A 21,218-nucleotide genomic window follows, 5' to 3' on the forward strand; every position below is an offset into this window, starting at 1 on the left:
ATAACATTTGAGCCTCACGCCTTTCTCAACAAATCTCCTCACTCCACCTTGACCCCACCTCTTCTTAAATCCTATTGGTCAGCCAGTGTAAAAGCCCATCCTGGTTCGATGGTACCGGCCAATCAAACGCTCAATGTCAAATGGAGCCTTCCAAAATATACGCCCACATGCACCACCCGCAATGGGTGCTGGGTAATGTTGTTCTGCTACCGTGTATTAAAACGGACCGCAGCACGACAGCAAACTACAAAGTGCACATCCTGTTTAAGGAGACGTTCACAGACTTCAGTTTGGCCGAGAACGACGAAACAAGAAGATAAACTAATTCGCTATTGCAAATCCAACAGTTTGGGATAAGAGGACAGTATCATTATGGTATGTAAAGGCGTGTGTATGAACGAAACAATAATTACATTCGGTGTGTTAGCTAGCTTTGTGAAGAGCCTGGATGAGCTAACGTCATCTTCTGTCACCTCCAAAGTAATTCACTTGATCTAATCCTCGCGCTTGTGTACTGAGGTTAGTGGGCTAAGATACCATGACGCTATTAGTTTGGTAGTTTAACGTGATGCATATGCGGTAACGTTAGCTCGGTAACGGGACAGTCCCACCGGTGTTAGCCCAGCTTGGTGACGGTTAGTGAGGACATTTGGACGCTAGAGAATGAGACGCCTGCTCAGCTCGGGTATCAAAGCGCACAAAACAATCCGGACCATGTGGCGCGCGGTCTCCCCGCTTAACTTAAAGACAGCGACTGTTCTGATGGGCACCTCGTCTCTCCAGGGAGACGCCGTCTGCAACGGGACGCACGGAAACAAAAAGGCGCTGCTGTCCGACCCTCAGCAGTTTGAAGCCCAGTTCGACGAGCTGGTGACGGAGCTTTCAGAGAGGGACCTCGCAGACCCCGCGCTGGCTGATGCTCTGGCCAGGTTTAGAGAGGTATGTGTGTCGTCTTTTACAGTTACTTCTACAAGTGCACTGCTGTTTCCTGTTACCAACATGCGTATTTTTCCACTTAGGTGTTGGTGTACAATTCCCCTGGAGGCAAGAGGAACAGAGGACTGTCTGTGATCGCTTCGCTGAGGGATCTTCTCCCTCCCACTCAGCTCACACAGGACACAGTGCAGCGGGCTCTGTTGGTTGGCTGGTGCATTGAGCTGGTAAGGACAAGTTGTATGTTAGGGATACGTCTGGCAGTATTCTATATTTGTCTTATTGCAAATAAATCCAAATAAAAGGCCAAAACCAGTATTGCCAGTGCAGCCTATCCCTAAACTAAAAGCATCAATTAGCCACATCTTTCCTCTTGGTGAAATGTAATGATGACAGCCACCAAAGTTTGGTTTGAGTCAATACCACAGACACCAAACTAAATGTTCGCTAGTGCTCCAAATACTTGAATATTCCTTATGAAATGCTAATTATTACGGCGTCTCTGTTGCTTGCAGCTTCAGGCATTTTTTCTGGTGGCAGATGATATCATGGATGGATCTGTGACTCGGAGAGGACAGTCCTGCTGGTACAAGAAGGTGAGACCTGATCGATCAGAAAAAGAGAGACTATAATGCTGTTTTTGTTGGTGTGTGTGTGTGTGTGTGTGATATTTTATCTTCCACCACAAATGATGCGACCAGTTTTTCAGGTGTATCCTGTCTGTTTGTTTTTAAGGATGGAATCGGTCTGGATGCCATCAATGATTCATTTCTCTTAGAGGCGGCAATCTACAGACTTCTTCGTAGACATTGCAGAGACCAGCCGTACTACGTCCACCTACTGGAACTATTTACTGAGGTACTATATCTCCTGGGTGATTACAACACACGTTGACACAGGGTTCTTACTGCACCTCTTCTTGTTTCAGACATCGTTCCAGACCGAGCTCGGCCAAGCTCTGGACCTCATGACTTCTACCCCTGGTCGGATTGACCTCAACAGATTCACAATGGAGAGGTGATGAAGATAAATCCAAAGCAAATTTCCGAAGAAGGATGTTGTTTACAAAAGAAAATGGGTGTAATTGTTTCTCTCCTTTTCTTTCAGGTATAAAGCTATTGTGAAGTATAAGACTGCATTTTACTCTTTTTACCTCCCTGTGGCAGCTGCAATGTATATTGTGAGTTTGTTTATATTTTACAGACATGATGAAAGCAAAGTAGGAGAGTAATGTTCTCGTCTTTCTCTTAACTACTTTACCTTTCTTCTGTAGGCAGGAATTGAGAGTGAAGAGGAACACAATAATGCTAAACACATCTTACTTGAGATGGGAGAGTTCTTTCAAATACAGGTAGTTACTTTGACATGTCTTCCAGCTTTCACGCAACACGTTGTATGCTGCCGAGTTGAAAACCACCAAATGTTCATTTGCAGGATGACTACTTGGACTGCTACGGAGACCCTGCTGTGACAGGAAAGATTGGCACAGACATCCAGGATAACAAATGCAGCTGGCTGGTGGTGACGGCGCTGGAAACCATGACTCCTGAACAAAGAGCAGAGCTGAAGGTGAGAGCAGAAAACAAATCTGTACCAATATTATTTGGCTGCAAACTACGTGCAGAGTTGTATGCATGGATTTTGTGTCTTGCTCACAGTTAGATTACATTAGTTATATATTGTTATATAACAATATAGTGTACCATACATTTACTAAACATGTTTTATTCACTGTTTCTGTCACAAAAACATCAGGGAGCATGCATTAACACTAAAACATTAAAGGACTAATGTAACTCTTTGGAGGATCTATTGACAGCAATGGAATATAATATAAAAACATTTGTATGTAGACTTAATGTGGAAAACATACTGATGTTTCTACACTCTTCAAGACATTGTTAACGTGGAACCCTGGATACACCACATAGCTGTACTATAAGTAGAGATGCAACCTAATACTTAACATCCTAAATAGAACTGGCAACCACCTTTAAAAGTGAATGCAGCAGAACGGGGAGGGAGAGTGGGACATCTAGTGGCTCATTGTTATCATTGTTAGTATACTTTTCTTAAACCAACAATGTCACCTGAAAATAAGAATCTTTGTTTATTTACATTTTGTTACCTTAGATGAGACGTTATTATCTACATTATCTCTTCTGGGAGTCTGCTATGTTGCACCGCCACGTTTCTACAGTAGCCAAGAACGGACAAACCAAACACTGTCGAGAATGGTCCATTTGCGTTTTCACATCAGCCACCGTGGTTCCCCTTCACGCTCGGCTCGCCATAGAAGTTTCTGTTGCCATAACCGACACACTGGCCCTTTAAATCCAATGCATACTGCATGCAGTCTCTGTGCTGTACATGTTAATTTGAGTAATTACTTTTTGATAGATTTTCTCATTTGAACTAAGTGACCTTTTTAAAAGAAATGGCTGAAGTGAAATTAAGGTACGCTGAATGTTTTTTTAAATACCACAATAAGAAATGTGGTCATCTACAAGATGGTGTCGAAAATGTATGGTTTTTAACAGAACAAATAGCAGAAACATGACAAGCGTCCCTTTTTACAGATACTGTATGTTGTCCTTTGTCAGACATCTATATTCAGCTAAATTGTCTTTCAGCATACAAACAAGTATACATTGCAGCAATAGAAACTTTATTTAAAATAACGGTGAAACTATGTTTTTATTGTTTGGATCCTTCGACTACTCCATCAGGGTTCATACACATTTGGACCAATGGACTTCCACAACTTTTAACCAAATTTCCATGACCAAACATTTTGTGAATGGGAATTTCAAAGCATACGGGTAAAACCTTAATGATACAAATGAATGGAGACAATCGTTTTATTAAAAGAATGATTTAAGAAAAGAAAAAGAAAAAAAAAAATTTTCAGCCCTGGAAATACTCATTTAAAATGAGTACCGTAACCGTATGAACCCTGTATGCCGTGGCCTCTGCTCCCACCTTTTTTAGAAATGATACTACTTGCATCTTCCTCTCTTCCTCAGGCATGTTATGGGCGCCATGATGATGCCTGCATAGAAAAGGTCAAAGCATTGTACAGCACCCTGCAAATGCCAACATTGTACCACAAATATGAGGAAGACAGCTACCAGCGGTTACAGAAACTCATTGCTTGTCATGCTCAAAATCTCCCTCACTCAATCTTCCTCAACTTCGCCAAGAAAATCTACAAGAGGAACAAGTGAGAGAGAATGGTGGTCACAAAAAGTGTCATGTGCACGGTTATCTTTTGACTTTTGTCATGACACACAGAATATTTTTTCCCCATACTACATTCTTGATCCCAACATGATGTACAGTGATGGACAGTCCAGCTGTTTCTCCAGCGAAGAATTCTACGGCTAAAGTATGACACTGAAATGATGAACACAAATGAAATAGATTGTTAAAATTGTTTTAACTTTGTAGGAATAGATTTATTATTTGATTAAAAACTAAAAGGAGTATAGCAGACTGACAGGGGACAGAGGTTTAAACCTCATCAGCTTTTTAATTCTGTATATTTTTATGATGGTGCTGTAATGTCTGTACTGCCATGAATGTTATTGCTTTAAATAAATAAATAATGTATGAACAGTTATTTTCCTTTTCTCCTCTCCATCCTTTTGATGCTTGTTTGTGTTTTGGTTGTAGACAACGATAGAAAATTATCTATTGTTAATAACCCCACTTTTATGGGCTACCCAAAACCCAGTGTTTCTGTACTCTGTACCCCAATACAAAGATCATGGACCAGAGCCGATCGAATCATTGATTCACCAAGTCTGCCATGAAGAGAAAAAAAAGCAAGCTATATATACAGCTTCCATTACAATTATGTAAATTAGGCGATGACTTCAACTGACTTTTATGACAGCCCATAGCCAGTAGTCTCCTTGCTGGAGACTGTGAGTTAACTTCCGTGACTGCTAAATTCGCAAATGAATTGCAGATAAGATGATTTATGATGAATCAAGGGAAGTGAGACTCTTCCTCCCAAAGCTAATATTTTTGAAGGAGGTGAAGCTGAACATGACAAATTGGATGTGATGATTGGGGAAAGTGCGGGGTGTGGCTTGGTTTGGGTTGGGGAGGAGGGGGGGGGGGGGGGCTTGTCGGATGCTCGCGAGAAGACAGAAGCAGAGGCTGTCGCCGTCTGGAGAGATTCACGTTCACACGGACTGTGATGCGAGCGAGCCCGACGAGATGGAGACCTTCATCCATCTTCACCTAAATCTGATCGTGAGTCGAGTCCCCGTTAATTATCGTACTAGAGATGTCGTTTTTTAAAATATATATATATATATGTTTTAAAATGAACCGGTGCAGTGTAGTCGGGTAAGCAAAAACATTAAATTCCCGCACGGAGCCTGCGTAGATCTAGAAACAAGCGATTCCGCTTTTAACAATGCTATTTCTTGAATAATTGTGAGGTAAAACGTATTATCATAGTCGGGTTCAACTGGAATCTGAATATTATGTGTAATATTTGAGTTATAATAGGGCCGGATGGGCCTGTATATATCAGGGCGATGCGGATGGAGGTACCCCCTCCTCCCTCCTCCCCCTCCTTCCTGACTACATCAGCTCTGTGGGATCGATACATGCAGGGGTAAATACTGTGCACGGGACGGGTTGAATTACATCTGATGATGTGCCGTTTTTTATTTGTGTTATTTCAAGGCTTTGTTAGCTTTAATTCCGTCGAAGGGCCTGCAAGCAAGCACCACTGATGAATATTCCTCAGTGAAGTGAAGGGCACTGTGGAGGAATATATGAGCAATAGCCTTCTGCAGATGGGCTTTTAAAAGGCAGACTCGCTGCTGTCCATTGCTGCTGCCTGCTTATTTTATGCTCTAGTTAAATGTGCAGTATACGGTGTTTGTTTTTACATTATTTCTTTTGATCTAGATCTCACTGCCTCTTTTCAGCTGCACTGGTTCAGATGGAGACAGCTGACTCCTGTAAATGCATAAATATCAGGGCTCAGTGAAGCTGAACACGACTGATAAGGATGACAAGTGACAGTTATTAAGTTATAAATTAGCTGACAATATTATCAAAGTGGTCATTTCATGTGATGTGTGTGTTTGTATTAGATAGATAGATAGATCATCTGAAAACCAAAGAACACATAATATGCAGAAAAATAATCTGTTTTATATATTTTCTTGTATTTGTTTAACTGTAAATGTCTGAAGGCACCTAAATATTTTCTAAAAGCTGTTCGGTATTGTTAAAAAAAGATGATATATTTTCAAGGACAGCAACTACAATTGTTTCATTATCAACTGATTTGTCCATCATTTTATTGATTAATCAGTTAAGCAGTTTATCCACAATCTCAGAATTGTCATTGACCATCACAGTTTCTCAAGGTGATGAGTCCAAGGTAACATCTTCAAATCTTCAAAACGCAAATATATTCATCATAAAAATCTATGAAAACAAGCATGTTCACATTTGACAAAGCTGGGAAAAAAAAGAATATTTAGAATTTTTGCAAATATCAACATAGAAACAGATTCATTTACTGTCAATTTATGAGCTAATAATTGCTTTACCTTGAATTATTTTCTTGAAGTGGTGATGTCTGATAATGTGTTTGTGTGCGTGTGCGTGTGCGTGTGCGTGTGTGTGTGTTCATATGCACTGCCGTATCCTCCCAGGACTTGGCTGTGATAATTATAAAACAAAAAGTCCTAAAGCAATTGTGTATTACTGGATAGTCCAGATGATGAGTTTAATTCCAGAGACTCTGCCTATCATCAAAACTTGTGCAGAGCAAGAAAAACGTTTTTGCAGAGCCGTATTTCGCTGGTAGCCGTTATTCACTGTGTGTCTCCTTTGATGTTACAGGATCTTGGGAGTCAAGCCAAGATGTGACCGTCACGGCGCGTCATAGTTGGGATCTGTCCTTTACAACACTTGTTTCTATAGCAACAGAAATATCAGCGAATCCTAAAAATTCCCATTCCCACAATGCAGTCCTCTAGCTGCTCCTCTCAGCCTCCAAAGCCGCGGCGCTTTGACGTCAGCAGGCGGACCAATGCCGTAGCGGGACCAAAGTCTCATGGCCCCGGTTTCCAGAGGGAGGATAAAAACATGAACACGATCACCGCGTCCTCCCCACGCCGGGCTACTAAAGCGCCCGCTGCACCCACCAGGACCAGGGTGGGCGTGCAGCCTCGAGCGCCAGTAACCCAGTCCAGGTTTGCCTCACAGAAACAGGGTTCCACCTTCTCCAAACCAGTGAAACCCAAACCCAAGAGTGCTCGTGCATCTGCGGCAACCAAAATTGCACCAGCGGCCGCTCCACCTCCGCTTCCCTCCGTTCTCCCTCTTGACCCGAACTGCAACGAGCCGAGCCTCCCGTGTCTGTGCTGCGATGGCCGCTCCCCGCAAGACAATAACAGCATGTTCAACCATAACCACAATAACAACAATACCATCTCTATCAGACAGCAACTGCAGCTACCCCCGCCTCCGGCCCCGTTGCCCCAGAGGCAGGATGGGAAAGGGGCCAAGGAGCAGCCTCAGCCTCCCTCCCAAGCACAGGCCCAGCTGGAGGCCTCTGCCCGCCCTGCTGCCAGTCTGGAAAATGAAGGCAAGAATGCAGACGCAAGCGCTGACCTGGACAACAAGAAAAATGTAAAAGTAGAGGAGGAAGACGACGAGGAAGAGAGCAGTGGGGATTTTGATATTGATGATGGTGAAGAGGAGGCGGACAATGATGACGACGACGACGACGACGATGACACCCTGGTCCCCTCGTGCTGCGACTGCCCCCCCTCCCTCCTGGAGTTTTCGCTCTCCTCCTCTACCTCGTCGTCCTCCACTTCAATCAGCTCCTGCTCTGATCTGGAGTCTGACTGTGCAGATCAATCCACCTCCATCTGCTCTTCTCACGACCAAGATAATCTCACAGTTGCTCGGTCCCCCAAAGACCGTTCTCCCCCTGAATGCCGGCCTCCAACGCGTTCACCCCCATCCCTTCCTCTTAGCCGCAATCCCTTCGTTTTGGCGTCACATTCCCCGATTTCCTCTTGCTCCCCAGATGAGGGCTACCCCTCTGCCCTGGACTCCCCTTCTCCTGACTACTTTGGGGACAAAGGGGATTCTGAGGCCACCAAACAAGGTTTGCTTGACTTTCTAGAATCTGTCGGTGAGTTTGGGAAAATGGAGCGCTTCAGCCAGGTGATTCAAGTGGCTCGTTGGGATCTAGAGGGGGAACAACACTGGGATGTTCTGAGGGATCGGCTGGATCACCTGGATCGCTTGGAGAAGGTGAACCGGGAAGTAAAACTGGCCTACATCGCCAGACTCCACGAGGAGGGATTTGATCTTGGAGATCTGGAAGAGCAGGATCTCTCAGATGTCATGGATGAAATGGGCAACATCGACATTCCCTGGAAGTTGTATAAAAGCGGCAGAGGAACGATGGGAGACTCTCAGGAGTTTTCAGATGCAGGGGTTGACCTCACGGCTCCATCAGACTGTGAGGATCCTCTCGCTCCTGATTCCCTCACCCCTTCTCCTGTCGAGCCGCCACCGAGACCTCCCAAACCTCCTGCACGTCATGCCAGCGTGAACTCTGACCTCCACACCTACATCAATATCAGTCGGGAGACCACCTCCATGGCTGTGTCCACATCCCCCACATTGTCTACTTTCTCCCCTAACTCCTCATCTCCCACTTTCACCACTTTTAGGTGTGAGAAACCCCTCCCTCCCTCTCCTCCCTGTATCCCTCCTCTTCCCACCTCTAAACCGCTCCCCTACCTCACCCTTTATACCACCACTTCTCCACCTCCATCCATCCCCACCCCAACTCCTCCCATCCCTCCTCCTCGGAAGCGGCACCTTGCCAGGAAGGAGGCGCAGCGGCTCGCTGCTCTCCAGGCCGGACACGAAAAGACCCCTCTTTCCCTTCCTCCTCCTACCACACGTCCCCCACCTCTGCCTCCTCCGCCAGTTATCTCAATCTCCTCCTCATCTCCCCCTGCCATACCACCTCCACCTGCCCTACCTCCTCCCCCCTCCTTTCATGCACTGGATGTAGAGATTCGGAAGCTATTGATGCTTGCTGGATTGACCCAAGCTGAGCTCCTCAAACTCAGCCCAGAACTTGGTGTGTGTGTTGGAGGGTTAGAGGATGAGGTTGACGGAGATCACGTTACCTCGTCCAGGTCTGGGGAGCTACATGAGTTCAGACTAAAAGATCGGAATGAGATGCAGGAACGTGACACAGAGTTAATGGCCAGAGACAGATGGAGAAGCAGAGGCAAGATGGATGGAGATCGAAGAGCAGATATAGCTACAGATGGCAAAATGAATGAGGAGAGCGCACAAAGAACCACCTCTTTCACTGAGATTGCAAGGAGAAAGAAGAGGTGCAGCGGTCTGACCTCTGACCCTTACTACAGCACTGGTTTTAGCAATACACAGGAAACCAAAACAAAGAATATGAGCTTTGAGTCTTTCCGGTATCCTGCCGAGGTACTAGATTCACCTCCCCCTCCACCTCCTCCTCGCCCCTTACCCCCAATCCCCCCATCTGTGCCACACCACAAAAGCAGCACTCTCCGGGCTAACTCTGCACAGCCTGAGCGATTTGATTGGCTCATAGCCTTCACACCTGAGTGTGAAGCCCGACAACAGCATCCATCCCTGACCGGGAGCAAATCTCATTTGGAAAATCAAAAGAAGCTCAGTTCTTCAGGGTCATCTACAGAGTTAGCGCCAAAGGTCACGACTTTTAAAGAGATGCGGTACCGCAACAAGAGCACCTTCCTCGCAACAAAGGTGATCAGCGATCCAGACCCCGACCCAACGGTTATTACTCCAGATGCAGATATACTGTACAACCTGAGGTGGAGAAGAGAGATGGCAGGCGGCGATGGCAACCAGTGGGAGTACACCTCTCAGGCTCAGGCCTTCTTTATGCAGCCGCCACCTGCTCTCACCTCAATGGCCGCTCTGAAGGAAATGCTCCAGAGAGCTGACGAGGAGGGGAGACAACCGGAGCTGTGCCCATCACAGAAGATTGGCTGCTCAGCCAGCGACAGTAGCCTGTGGACTATCGGCAGAGAATGGGAGGGTGAAGAAGTTAAGAAGGATGAAAAGGACGGGAAAGAAGAAGAGGGAGAAGAGAGGGAGAAGGTGGCGGTGGAGGTGAGAGGACGAGCCGATGGCGGAAGGACTTTTGAAACAAGAACTACAGGTGAGTGGGAATTAGCATGATGATCCAAGATAATACATAAGTCAGATTAGCTTAATGACAGGGGAAAGGGGTCTGCCGTGCATGCAGTTGTGTGTGCATGTGGAAAAATAAACACTTTAAAGTAAATCTGTGTAATTTGAACGACTGAATAGATCTGGGATGGGCAGATACTGGACAGAAAGAGATGCACAAATAACATCGTTGGACAGTATAAAAAGAAACCATGGGTTGACTCATATATGGATATGATGAATAGAATGACAGTGAAGAAATGGAGGACGAGCATGAGTCACGGAAAGACATGATACTTTATATGATGGATAAATGATGACAAGGGATAAACAGAGGGTGGTTGCAGGCGAGGGAAGCTAACGAGACGGTGGAATCTGCAGAGGGAACTTGAGCAATGGAGAGACGGAGGGATAAAGATGGTGGAGGCAGTGAAGGTAATATGAGGAGAAAGAGGCCATTGGAAACTTTCCAGCTAGTTTTCCCTGCACTGGTTATCAAAGTGTGACGTCATCACTGCCTTATTCAATTATTCATCCACTCTTTAGACCAACAGGGAGGGGTATAATGGAGTGCTCACTGAGCTCACCACATTTCTCCTCAACCTTTTTACCTTCAAGTTCTCTTATCTTTCTAATCTGTGTCTCTTAAAAATAGTTATTCCTCTTTGTCTGCCGTTTTACTACTTTTAAATCAAAACTACTCGGGATGTTTATATGCTTTTCTCTTTCTGTCAATCCTGTCTCTCTGCTTCCCCCACTTTTGCTCCCTCGAGTGGCACAAGCTCAAGTTACTTATCTCCTTCACTGCTGCAGTGGGCTACGAAAACACTAAGAATTAGATTGTCGATAGGGTGTATGTTTGATTTTAATTGCTCATATTCTCCGTCAATCAGTTGCTAAAAGTAGTTCTCTTATGTTATATTTACTCGCATTATTTAACCTTTGCTTTCTGACTATAAAAATCTCAGAATTTTCTAATAATTTGTATGCTGCAGGAGTTGCAGCGGTTTCCCTAAGAAACCATTGTAACAAGCCAAAAAAATATAGGTGTGTACACCTTTAAGAGACCAAGGGGTGGATCTAAGAATTTGAGCCAATTGCTGAACACTAGTGTCAGAAAAATAGGAAGTATCATGTGTTTGTTACAGTTCAGAGAAAGCTCAAGTCAAACCAAGGTACGCTTGCTTTCCAGCTCATTTTCTATCCCATAGCCGAGCAGTATGTCACAGTTCATTGAGTAATGCAAATGGTGGTTGAACACACTCTGAATCTCCAGAGACAGACATGGTGATTGAGCAGGAACGGGCAGAAGTCTCCTGCCTGCTGACTGACTCAGCATTACACTATGCTGTTCTGCTGGTGAGGGGAGGGGGGATGGTGTGAAAGGAGTGCGAGAGAGGTAGAAAACAAACGGCAGAGAAGAGAAAAAGAGAAGGTGATCCAGAGGTGATGATGTCACTGCAGTAAACTTTAAAACACTATGCTATGGTGTTACTTAATATTCATAACGCTTAATACAAGTATGAAATGAAAGTGAAACCGGATGCTGTAAAGAAACCCCACATTGAAATATGATGAATATTTGCAATTCATGGTTTTAATTCATGGTGTCAGTGGCTGTTTGACAGTATTTCTACTATGTCAAACCGTCTTGGTTATTAACTGTGGTTATTGCCCTTCATAAATCAACTCCATTTATTCTCATGCACTGTCAATGTGTAACTGTCGATCAACTGTTTGACCTGTTTAAATACTGCATTACTGCATGATATTACATGATGACGATTTCTGCTGGAATACACTCATGAATGCATTTTTCTCTCGACAGACACTAACATTTTCTGCATCTCTCTCTCTCCTTCCCATTTCTCTGCCACATTTGTTTTTGTTTCTTTAATCTTCCTTGTTTTTCTCACCTATCCATCCCACTCTGTTGTTTCCATTCTTTGTCCATGGCTCCACTTTGCTCCCTCATATCACTTTGCTTGTGCGCTTGTCCTCTTCATCCTGACTCCTGCACCTTCAATTTTTTGGCCTTTTCCCCTTTCCAATAAGCAGTTTCCTCCCCACCACTGTCCCTCGTCCAGTCCTCCCAACCCTATTTCCTTCACACTACCCCCCCTCCCTATCGTCCAGGCTTCTGTAATGCCCAGCCCTTTGCAGATCCCAGACCCCACAGCCATGCAGGCAGGGAGTCCACAGACAAACACTATAACACACAGCAGGCCCCTGCTGCCAGCCCAACCTGTATCCACAAAGATGATTCCAGCACTGATATAAACGTTGACTTTAACTATGAATCTCTGGATGATTTTGGTGCATGCTCTCCTTGTGATTATGGGGATATCTTTAACACACACAGGGACCTTGCAGCTGACTCTATTTGTAATTTTGACTCTCTATACCGCAGTGACACACGCACTGAGTCAGACACGCCTGTTGGTGGCCCCAGAGAGGCTCCAAGCTGCCCGACACCGTATAAGAACATAGATGTCATGATGGAGTATTCAAACAGTATCAGTGCTGTGGACTCGCTGTATTCAGAAAAGCGCACAAACTCACACACGGATCACAACAGCAACAAGGCCAGGACATCTAAGGAGCTTCCTCCTCTTCCTACATATTACTTGTACCACCCAAAAAACTGCCCTCTGCACAGGGGTGCCCCTCCTCGCCTCTCCCCTATCGGTGCCCTCTCCCCTCCTCAGCGATCCGGTGCGCCCCCTCCAGGCACAGCAGGCTACTGCCTCAGCTCCCCGCTTTTCCCCCGCTCTCACACCTTGCCCGCCCTTGCTGCTCCCCTCTACTATCCAAACCTCTACCCTCCTATACCGCCAAGGGCGCCCGCCTTACCCCCAAAACTCTACCAGGCTCCACCGCAGTCACACGTGGCGAGTAAGATCTCTGTCTTCTGTCTTCTCTCTCGCTCTCTTTCTCTCTCTCTCTCTCTCTCTCTCCACATCTTATACACTCTTTCTCATCTTGCTTGCGTGCATGTCTGTCTGTCCTGTTGACTGTCCGTTTCTGTCTTTGTTCTCTGGCCTGGATATAGCGTCTCTCAGACTTTTGTCACTTTCTAGACCCGGGGGTTTTGCAAATTTGAAAGAACGAGGTGACTGTAGCTGTTTCATGTATCAGAAGGTAGCTCCCTGCAGGTGATCTGGTACGTCTCATCTACACGGTTCTTTCAAATCTGCAAAGGGCCTTCAGAGGGGTGACAGCTGTTTCTGTCACAGGGTTTCTAGAGTTGCTCTCATCGCTCTCTCTCTCTGTCCTCGTCTCCGTCTGTCTGTCTTTATGTCGGTCTCGTCTGGCCTGTCTCCATGTTGTTTCGGTTTTTGCACGATATGTTGAAATGGACACGTGCATTTCATGCCAGGCACAACCCAAGTAGCTTGTTTATCATGTTGTATGTCATTGTTGTTAAATTTAAGTTTGACTTTATTATCTTTGAGTACATTTAGGGCAATTCCAAAGTAATTAAGGTCCACTGCATCCCGTTCATTATATCAATGTATTTATATAACTAGTTTATATAAATCATTTTATATGAACTGTACACAACACCTGCCCTTTGAATGTGTATGTAATTGGACCTGACCTGACTGATGCGGTAGCTTACACGACTGTGTCGCCCCTCGCTCTGTAGTTTCTCCTGTGTATGCTTATATTAAGTATGTATGATTGTGTTTGAGTGGGAGTCAAGATTAATGCATGGGATCCTGTTCATCCCTGCTGCATACAGAACGTTGTCTTCACAGATCCAGATGTTGAACGCTCACCACAGGCAACCAATATTTACAGGATGTCTTCGCACACAGTTTGTTGTCAGTAGCACCATCTGCTTCTATCTGCCTTCTACGGTGCTCCTCATCGCTTAATTGCTCCTACTAATAACGCAATTTTTTTTGTTATGATATTTATTTTCTTTTATATGTATGTCTGTGGTGACTAATTTTGCTTCTGTTGAATTTGTATCTTTTTCATTCAAATTATAGTAAGTAATTGCTCTTTCACTGTCAGCTGTTCGCAGTGTCTCATTTGCTGGCTCTGATCCGAGGACAGAGACATCCTGGATGGGCGAAGATGTGAAGCATCCAATGAGAGGTCCGGGCCTGTCCTCTCTCTGCCTGCAGAACAAAAAAGGTGTGTGTCTCACCTGTGTGTGTGTGTGTGTGTGTGTGTGTGTGCACCTGTCAGTCCATGTGTCTCTGTCCTTGATGTCGAGAGCTCTTACAGTTTAACCGTAGACCTCTGTTCCTCCCTCCAGCTCTGGTCAGTGCGGTCGGTGTGGCAGTGGAAGCCATCTTGGCCCAGTTCAGCTCTTCTCGGACTATAGTTCAGAAGGTCAGTCACTGCTAAATTTACGTCACCAGTGGGATTTTAAATAACAAAATGAAGTTTTTTTGTTTTGTTTTTTTGTTTCTCTGTTTCATTAACGAGAAGTGTTTTGTTTCACGTCACTCTCGAGAACGAAACAAAATGTCTTATTGTCTTGATTGATTATTTATCTTTGAAAATGCTTTCCCTCCCGTCCTTCTTGTTCTGACTCTATATATGTTGTTCCGTCTCTCCTCAGTCTCTCTCAGTTAACAAGGTACTAGAATATCTTTAGATAACCCAATCTAGTAGTCTTAAGAATTTCTTTTCTGTAAACTAACTCTAAACGCCCAACTCATGTCTAATTACATCATACCCACCCTCATTACTTCCCTTTCTCTCCACCCTCCATTTATGTGTCCCATTTTCCTTTCCTCCCTCTTTCTTGAGTCATCCTTGCTGTTTTATTCCCCTGTCTCTCCCTATCACTGCACATCTTTCTCCTCTCCTTTCCTCTTTTCTCCTCTCCCTTCCCTAGGCCTTATCAGGAGACAGCACTATAAATCCATCTCTGGGCCGTCTGGTGCTGCAGTGTCTCTGCCCTGCCCTGCACAGCTTGCTGACTGACGGCTTGAAACCTCACCAGAGTGACCTGATAGCAGGAAGGAGGCCAAATTCAGCCTGGGGTCTGGTCCAGGCCTCAACCAGGCCAGGTAGTGCTCAAAGAACTGTTGTCAAATTTGCATTTATAGACTTGGATATGAAGGATTTAATATTGGTTGTGTCTTGTTTTTTTCCCTGGTTGATAATGATACACTCTGGACTTTTTCTACCTCTCATTTTCCCACGCATCAGTCAATACTTGTTGATTTTAGTGTCTAAAATGCTGAATTAAGCAAAGGACAGGATGCAGATATTGATTGGCTTATGAATGCCAAGTTTCACTGCAATGTTTTGCAGACCTCTGTAGATTTTTCTGTGAATCTCACTCTCTCTCTTCCTTTCCCTGTCCTTTTATTAATTACATATATATTTTTCCCTTCTTCCTTTCAATCTACTTTTCAAGGTCCTAAATCTCAAGCGTTGTTCAACCTACAAGTCTGTGTTGGAGAGCTGCCTCAGCTCCGTCAGAGCAAACACAGGTTCAATGCGTTCCTCCTCGGTCTACTGAAGTGAGTCATGGCTCCTCGTCCTTTCTGGTCTCTACTGGCAGCACGAAAAGTGCTCAAATTAGTGATTCACAAATATACATGTATTTTTGTATTACATTAGTATTTCCCCTCACTTGTATTTAACTGTTCTCTTTGGATCCTCAGTTTTCCTTTTCTCTATTTTTTTTCTTCTAGTACTAAGCTCCTTGATGTGTGGCTGTCTCACCTTCAGTCTTGCAGTGGTAAGTTCCCATCACTCTCCTCTCATTCTTGTGGGCATGCATGTGCTTGACAGTGATCTCTCTTTCTCTTAGATGTGCTGGAGACATATTACCGGCCCTCCTCCTTTATGCATCTGTCGCTAACCGCCTGCCAGCCTCTGTTTGAGGAGCTGCTCCTCGTGTTGCAGCCTCTAAGCCTGCTGACCTTCAACCTCGACCTGCTCTTCCAGCACCACCATTTAGAGCCAGACAGTCACACTCCAGAAATCCCCAGTACAACATGTCAGGATGCTGGATTCCAGCATTCAACTGAGGGGTCCAAATCCAAAATTACAAGCTGTAGATATATTGAAAGCCTGTTAGAAGTAGACTTTGGAAGCCAAGAATATCGGGCAGCCAAAGAAAAATTGTCACCATTGAGTAATCCAAAGAATGGAGCACCAGGGGACTCAAACCATAGCAGTGCTGCACCCAGAAAAGCTTCGGTCACTCAGACAAGTCCTCAGCTGTTGTGGGTGCAGGAGAAGAATATTGGAGACTTCCCTCTTCCTGATGTTGAGGAGGACAGCCTCGCTCAGCAGGCAGGACAGGTACTCACCGTTTGTGTGGCCGTGCAGTGGTTGTAGTCAAATATGTTGTCTGTGGTCCTGCAGAGCTGACATTTGTGTTAATCACAGGTGATCCAGCAGGGATGGGGGGCTGTGATGCGCTGGGGAGGCCGAATGAGTCAGAACCTGTCAGAGCTGAACCTGAAAAAGGAGGAGGTGAAGACGGATCTGCCAGACCTCCAGGCCCAAGCAGGGAGTGACTTTGCTGCGGTCGGCAGCAGTGATGAGGTTCCTTGGAGTTTGGGGAGGCTCTTTGGAGCCTCTAAAAACCTCAGCAGCCCACCAGGTCACACCCCACCCACCAGGTTCGCCAATGACTTTAACACACAACTGATCACTGAAAAAAAAGCAATGAGTTTGTGAATTCAACTACTGTAGTGACATTAATCAACTCTAAAGTCACTGTTGTACTTGAACAGTAACTTTATGTGATTCCTCACTGCCCTCCTGTCCCACACTCTCTCTCTCTGTTCCTCTCGACCTCTTTGTGTCTGTCTCTGAAGGCGTCCCTCTCAGTGGCTGGCCCCTGGTGTCACTGCACTGACACGAATGGTGAGCAGCAACTCCACTCCGATAATAAGGAGGGGCCCAGAGCCCCGGGGAGAAAGTGAGCCGGAGTCAGAGAAGGAGGTTGACACACTGGAGATGAAGGACAAACCCAGACCGCTCAGGTATAACAGACATGGAGTGACAGTGATGGTTGTTGATTATGCAGTTATGCAGTGTGTTGCCTGAGACGCAGTTCTTTTAAGTAAGTAAGTAATGTTTATTTGTATTGCACTTTTTACAGTCAAGGGTCACGAAGTGCTGAACAGGAATCAGGAAAAAAAAATAAGAGTGTTAAAACAAAAACCAAACATTTCAACAGAACAAAGATTTTAAAAATGTTTTAACAGGTCATAGAGCATGAGTTTAACCAAACGCTAGTGTAAATAAGTATGTTTTTAGTAGGCTTCCAAAAGTCGAAAATGAAACCGCAGAGTAGCAGGCAGAGCGCTCCAAAGCCTTGGACCTACTGCCTCAAAGGCTCGGTCACTACGTGTTTTAAGGCGTGTGTGTGGGACGGTCAGAAGGTTTAATTGGTTGGACCTGAGGTTACGGGCTGTTGAGTAAGGGCGAAGTAGTTCAACCACATACGATGGAGTCTGGCCGTGTAGTGCTCTGTACGTGAGGGTGAGGATTTTAAAATGCTCTGCAGGGAGCCAGTCAAGAGACCTGACGATGGGGGTGATATGAGACCGTCTATTCGTCCTCATCAGTACTCTGGCAGCAGTATTTTGGATTATCTGCAACCGATTTATTGCAGATTTGCTAAGTGCGGAGAAAAGTGTGTTACATTAATCAATATGTGAAGAGATAAAAGCGTGTATGATCATATCTAATTCAGCCGGAGATAAATGTTTCGTAGGTGGAAGAAACAAGATCGAGACAGCTGCTTCACGTGGGGGTCAAATGACAAGGATTTATCAAATATCACCTAGATTAATAATGGTAGTTGATTTTTTAAAATATTTTTAACTAAAATTTTGACCAGATCTTACACATTGTACTAGTAAATATGAGTTTATGCAACCAACTTGCCTTTGTATGGGTGTCTAAACATGTTTTTCCCCTTCTTTTAAATGACTTCTTCCCCCCCTCCCAAGGGCACCAGTGGGTGTAGTAGACTATCAAAAATGCTCCTGTTGTCTTTTTTGTCTTTGAAAGACTGTAATTGGTGACTCACCATCGATCTGGCATTGTGACTCATCCGAGGTTCGGCTACGTCATATGTTGTCTGTGTAGACCATTGTGGCTGAGATGATCTCTGCTGTCTGTTCTCAGGTCCGTACGAACGCTGTGTGACCACTCTGGAGCCGGTTCGGAGCTGAGCTTCTGTAAAGGGGAGGAACTGGTGGTGTTGGGAGGAGTCGATCAGGACTGGATTCGCTGTCGTCAGGGAGACAAAGAGGGACTGGTACCTATTGGCTACACCTCCCTCATCATGTGACTTCGATTCCATAACTGCTGCACTCAATCAATAAAAAAATAAAATAATGAAAATATATATATATATATTTTAGGTGAGTGTTGAGAGGTTATGGTAAGGCTCCGCTACTCTGAAAGGGATATTTCACGCTTTCTCGGTTCCAGTTTGAGTTGAGTGCATAACACCATCTGTTCTGCTTTACGTGCATCACGAGCAGTCTGCAGCCCTCTCCTTTTCTGAACATATGGGAGTTTTTTTCCCGCATTACAATCCATCCAGTTTGGTAGCATTAAACTAATGGATGTTGGCAGCAGAAATGCAGCAGATGCTGTGAAATAATGACTCAAGTCAAACTTAAATCATTTCATACTGAAAGACCTTTGATCTTGGAGTGAAGTATCCCTTTTAAAATGTTATTTTCTCAATGTCTGCCTTCCTTGTCAGCCACTGATCTGAAAATGATCACAGGGCAACGTCTGCCCAGGCAACAACTTGCAGATGTGAGCGCTTTCAGATCAGAGTCTGCCTGTCGTGAGGAGGCGACAATCGACAGCCTGGCGGTAGCCACATTGATATCTCTCGCCGTCAGCTGGAGAGAGTTGCGGCTCGCAGGTTGTCGAGTGGTGAAAGGATGTGAGAGTACTGGGCCGTAGCTCCTGTTGCATACTGCGTAGTAATGTAGTGAATTGTAGCTGTGTAGATCTGTGTTCTATTGACCTTTCACCCCTATTGACCTCTCACCTTTATCGCCTGGTTCATGTGTGTTTGACATGTTTCTGCTACTATATTTGACTGTATAAATATACATAAAAAAATATATATATAGGTATATAAATTGAGATTGATATTACCAAGATAGATAGAAAGATAGATGAACAAGAGAAAGCAGATAGTAAAACTCCAGCAGCAGCTTAATACTGTGGCCGCATTGAGGAAATGGATGATTCAAAATGAATGGATTCATTCTAAATCTTTACATCTGTAACTTCACACACACATTAAGTGGTTGTCATACATGCAAAAAAAAGTGTTTGTCTGAGTATGAAATCCAGTATCTTCCCTCCTGTTTGCGTCATGTATTGCTATTGTCTTGACCTCATATTCATACAATTATTAGACTTAGCCTCATGCCACTGTATGCATTGTAATGTGCCATGAATGCTTTGAATGAATTCCAGAAAATAAATATCTATCCATCCATCCCACACACTTATAGAAGATCATATCAGACAAGAGCAATCTGGAGCTTATCACTCAACTCGTCCCGAACCTCAAGGGGCGTAAACACTTCACAAAACTATGCTCAACTCTTGTTCAACACTATCTGACCCTAAACTTAATGCAGTGAGAAAATCCCAGATGTATTTATGATGTATTCATAAATGCTGTAAAGTCCGTAGGTGTGGTGGCCGGTCTTCACCTCATACCTCAGCTGTTGTATTTACCTGAACCCTTCCCGCCATGTTTGCTCATCATAATCATTGATATTAATGATAGTGGTGGTAGAAGTGGTTGTAGTGGAAGTGATATGTTAATTCTAACCACATTGATTTGTGTCACATATTTATTAGTTATTCTCTAGAATTTGTATTGATGACTATGCATATGGTTAAATGTACAATAACAGCCTTTTTGTTTGTTTTAGACTAAACGTTTTGATTTGATGTTGACACATGAAGCCTAACGCAATACCTTGGATAGTTTAAATTAATATAAAAGAGACTGATTTTAACTGGTCAAGAAAGGCTGACACAGGATTGCTTCATTGCTATTGATCAATCGGGAAAAGCAGTTCTTTAAAGTTTCCTCGTTTTATTGTGTCAATGCCATGTAGCATGACGTTACAGTCACGATGGCAACTGTCCAGTAGCATTTAATTGAACCAGTGCTCATAACTTATGATCACAATAAAATGCCATCAGATGGATAACACTTGGGTGTTTACAAGAAATAGTGTCTCGATAAAGATGAAATATCAGTTGAAACATTCAATTGTATATTATATATTTTGATTTGTTGATTTGTGAGATTCTGGTCTAAATGCATTTGTTTGAAAGCTGTTAATTTATTGGATGTGCTAATTATTGATCTATTGAAGTTTCTGAAAGGAAAAGCTCTATCTGATCCATCTAGTGTCTCTCTATCTATCTGGGTGTTAGTGCGTGTGCGTGTGCGTGCGTGTGCGTGCGTGTGTGTGTGTGTGTGTGAGTGAGTGCACACATGGCAGCGTATTTGGCAGTGAAAGCAGAGATGAGTGTGAGCACATTGGTGTGTCTGCACGTCCTGCACTTTCACTGCCTGTGTGTGTGTGTGTGTGTGTGTGTGCGCGCCTGTGTCAGCTTGTGTGTAACAATGAGATGTGTACCTCCCTTTACTCCTCCTCTTTCTCTCTGGTGTCATGTAGCCTGTAGACATCCCTGTTCCTGATATTGCATATAGTTCAGTGCCCCTCTAGTGTCAGTCACTGTCAACCTCCTGCATGTGCTTGTTTGTAAATACACCAAATAAAATGACCAGTACAAACCAACCTGGGCAGCTGTTTGAGTCATGTTTCAGCATGTACATTCATGTAAAAAGAGTTCTATACATTAAACCATCATGGAAGAATGTCGGAGATGCCTCACTCAGAAATATGTATGTCAGTATATGTCCTGTATTTGTTTCTGAAATGTGACCGGAAACTACCGACGTGTCAAATCGCAAAGGAAGTCAAGACTGTGACACCCAACTACACACTTCATCCCTTTCACATTCATAGAGG

The 21,218-nt window shown here is 44.4% G+C and overlaps 2 protein-coding genes across 6 annotated transcripts; both read left to right on the plus strand.

The window, feature by feature from the left end:
• The first annotated feature begins 240 nt into the window (after positions 1–240).
• Positions 241–4,555, plus strand: fdps (farnesyl diphosphate synthase (farnesyl pyrophosphate synthetase, dimethylallyltranstransferase, geranyltranstransferase)). 2 transcript variants are annotated; one of them, XM_068570109.1, is made up of 10 exons: positions 241–375; positions 784–939; positions 1,020–1,160; positions 1,449–1,529; positions 1,669–1,791; positions 1,862–1,950; positions 2,041–2,113; positions 2,207–2,284; positions 2,368–2,502; positions 3,960–4,555. In XM_068570109.1, the coding sequence occupies exons 1-10, from the start codon at positions 373–375 to the stop codon at positions 4,158–4,160; spliced, it is 1,080 nt and encodes a 359-aa protein (XP_068426210.1). In that variant the 5' UTR covers positions 241–372; the 3' UTR covers positions 4,161–4,555. The 2 variants fall into 2 exon arrangements, with proteins under 2 accessions (XP_068426210.1, XP_068426209.1); XM_068570108.1 differs by lacking the exon at positions 241–375 and having other exon boundaries at positions 418–939.
• Positions 4,556–5,110: 555 nt separating this feature from the next.
• On the plus strand, positions 5,111–20,984 carry rusc1 (RUN and SH3 domain containing 1). 4 transcript variants are annotated; one of them, XM_068570340.1, is made up of 13 exons: positions 5,111–5,196; positions 6,814–10,177; positions 12,247–13,083; positions 14,212–14,334; positions 14,459–14,535; positions 14,768–14,785; positions 15,047–15,221; positions 15,575–15,680; positions 15,855–15,901; positions 15,974–16,470; positions 16,558–16,793; positions 16,992–17,159; positions 18,313–20,984. In XM_068570340.1, exons 2-13 carry the CDS (start codon positions 6,937–6,939, stop codon positions 18,476–18,478), a joined length of 5,691 nt encoding a protein of 1,896 aa, XP_068426441.1. In that variant the 5' UTR covers positions 5,111–5,196; positions 6,814–6,936; the 3' UTR covers positions 18,479–20,984. The 4 variants fall into 4 exon arrangements, with proteins under 4 accessions (XP_068426441.1, XP_068426442.1, XP_068426443.1 ...); XM_068570341.1 differs by lacking the exon at positions 14,768–14,785; XM_068570342.1 differs by lacking the exon at positions 12,247–13,083.
• Positions 20,985–21,218: the final 234 nt, after the last annotated feature.

Source organism: Clinocottus analis, unplaced genomic scaffold (genome assembly GCF_023055335.1).
Source record: "Clinocottus analis isolate CAN_PGR_092001 unplaced genomic scaffold, fCliAna1.0.p SCAF_9, whole genome shotgun sequence".
In the NCBI taxonomy this organism is placed as follows: domain Eukaryota; kingdom Metazoa; phylum Chordata; class Actinopteri; order Perciformes; family Cottidae; genus Clinocottus; species Clinocottus analis.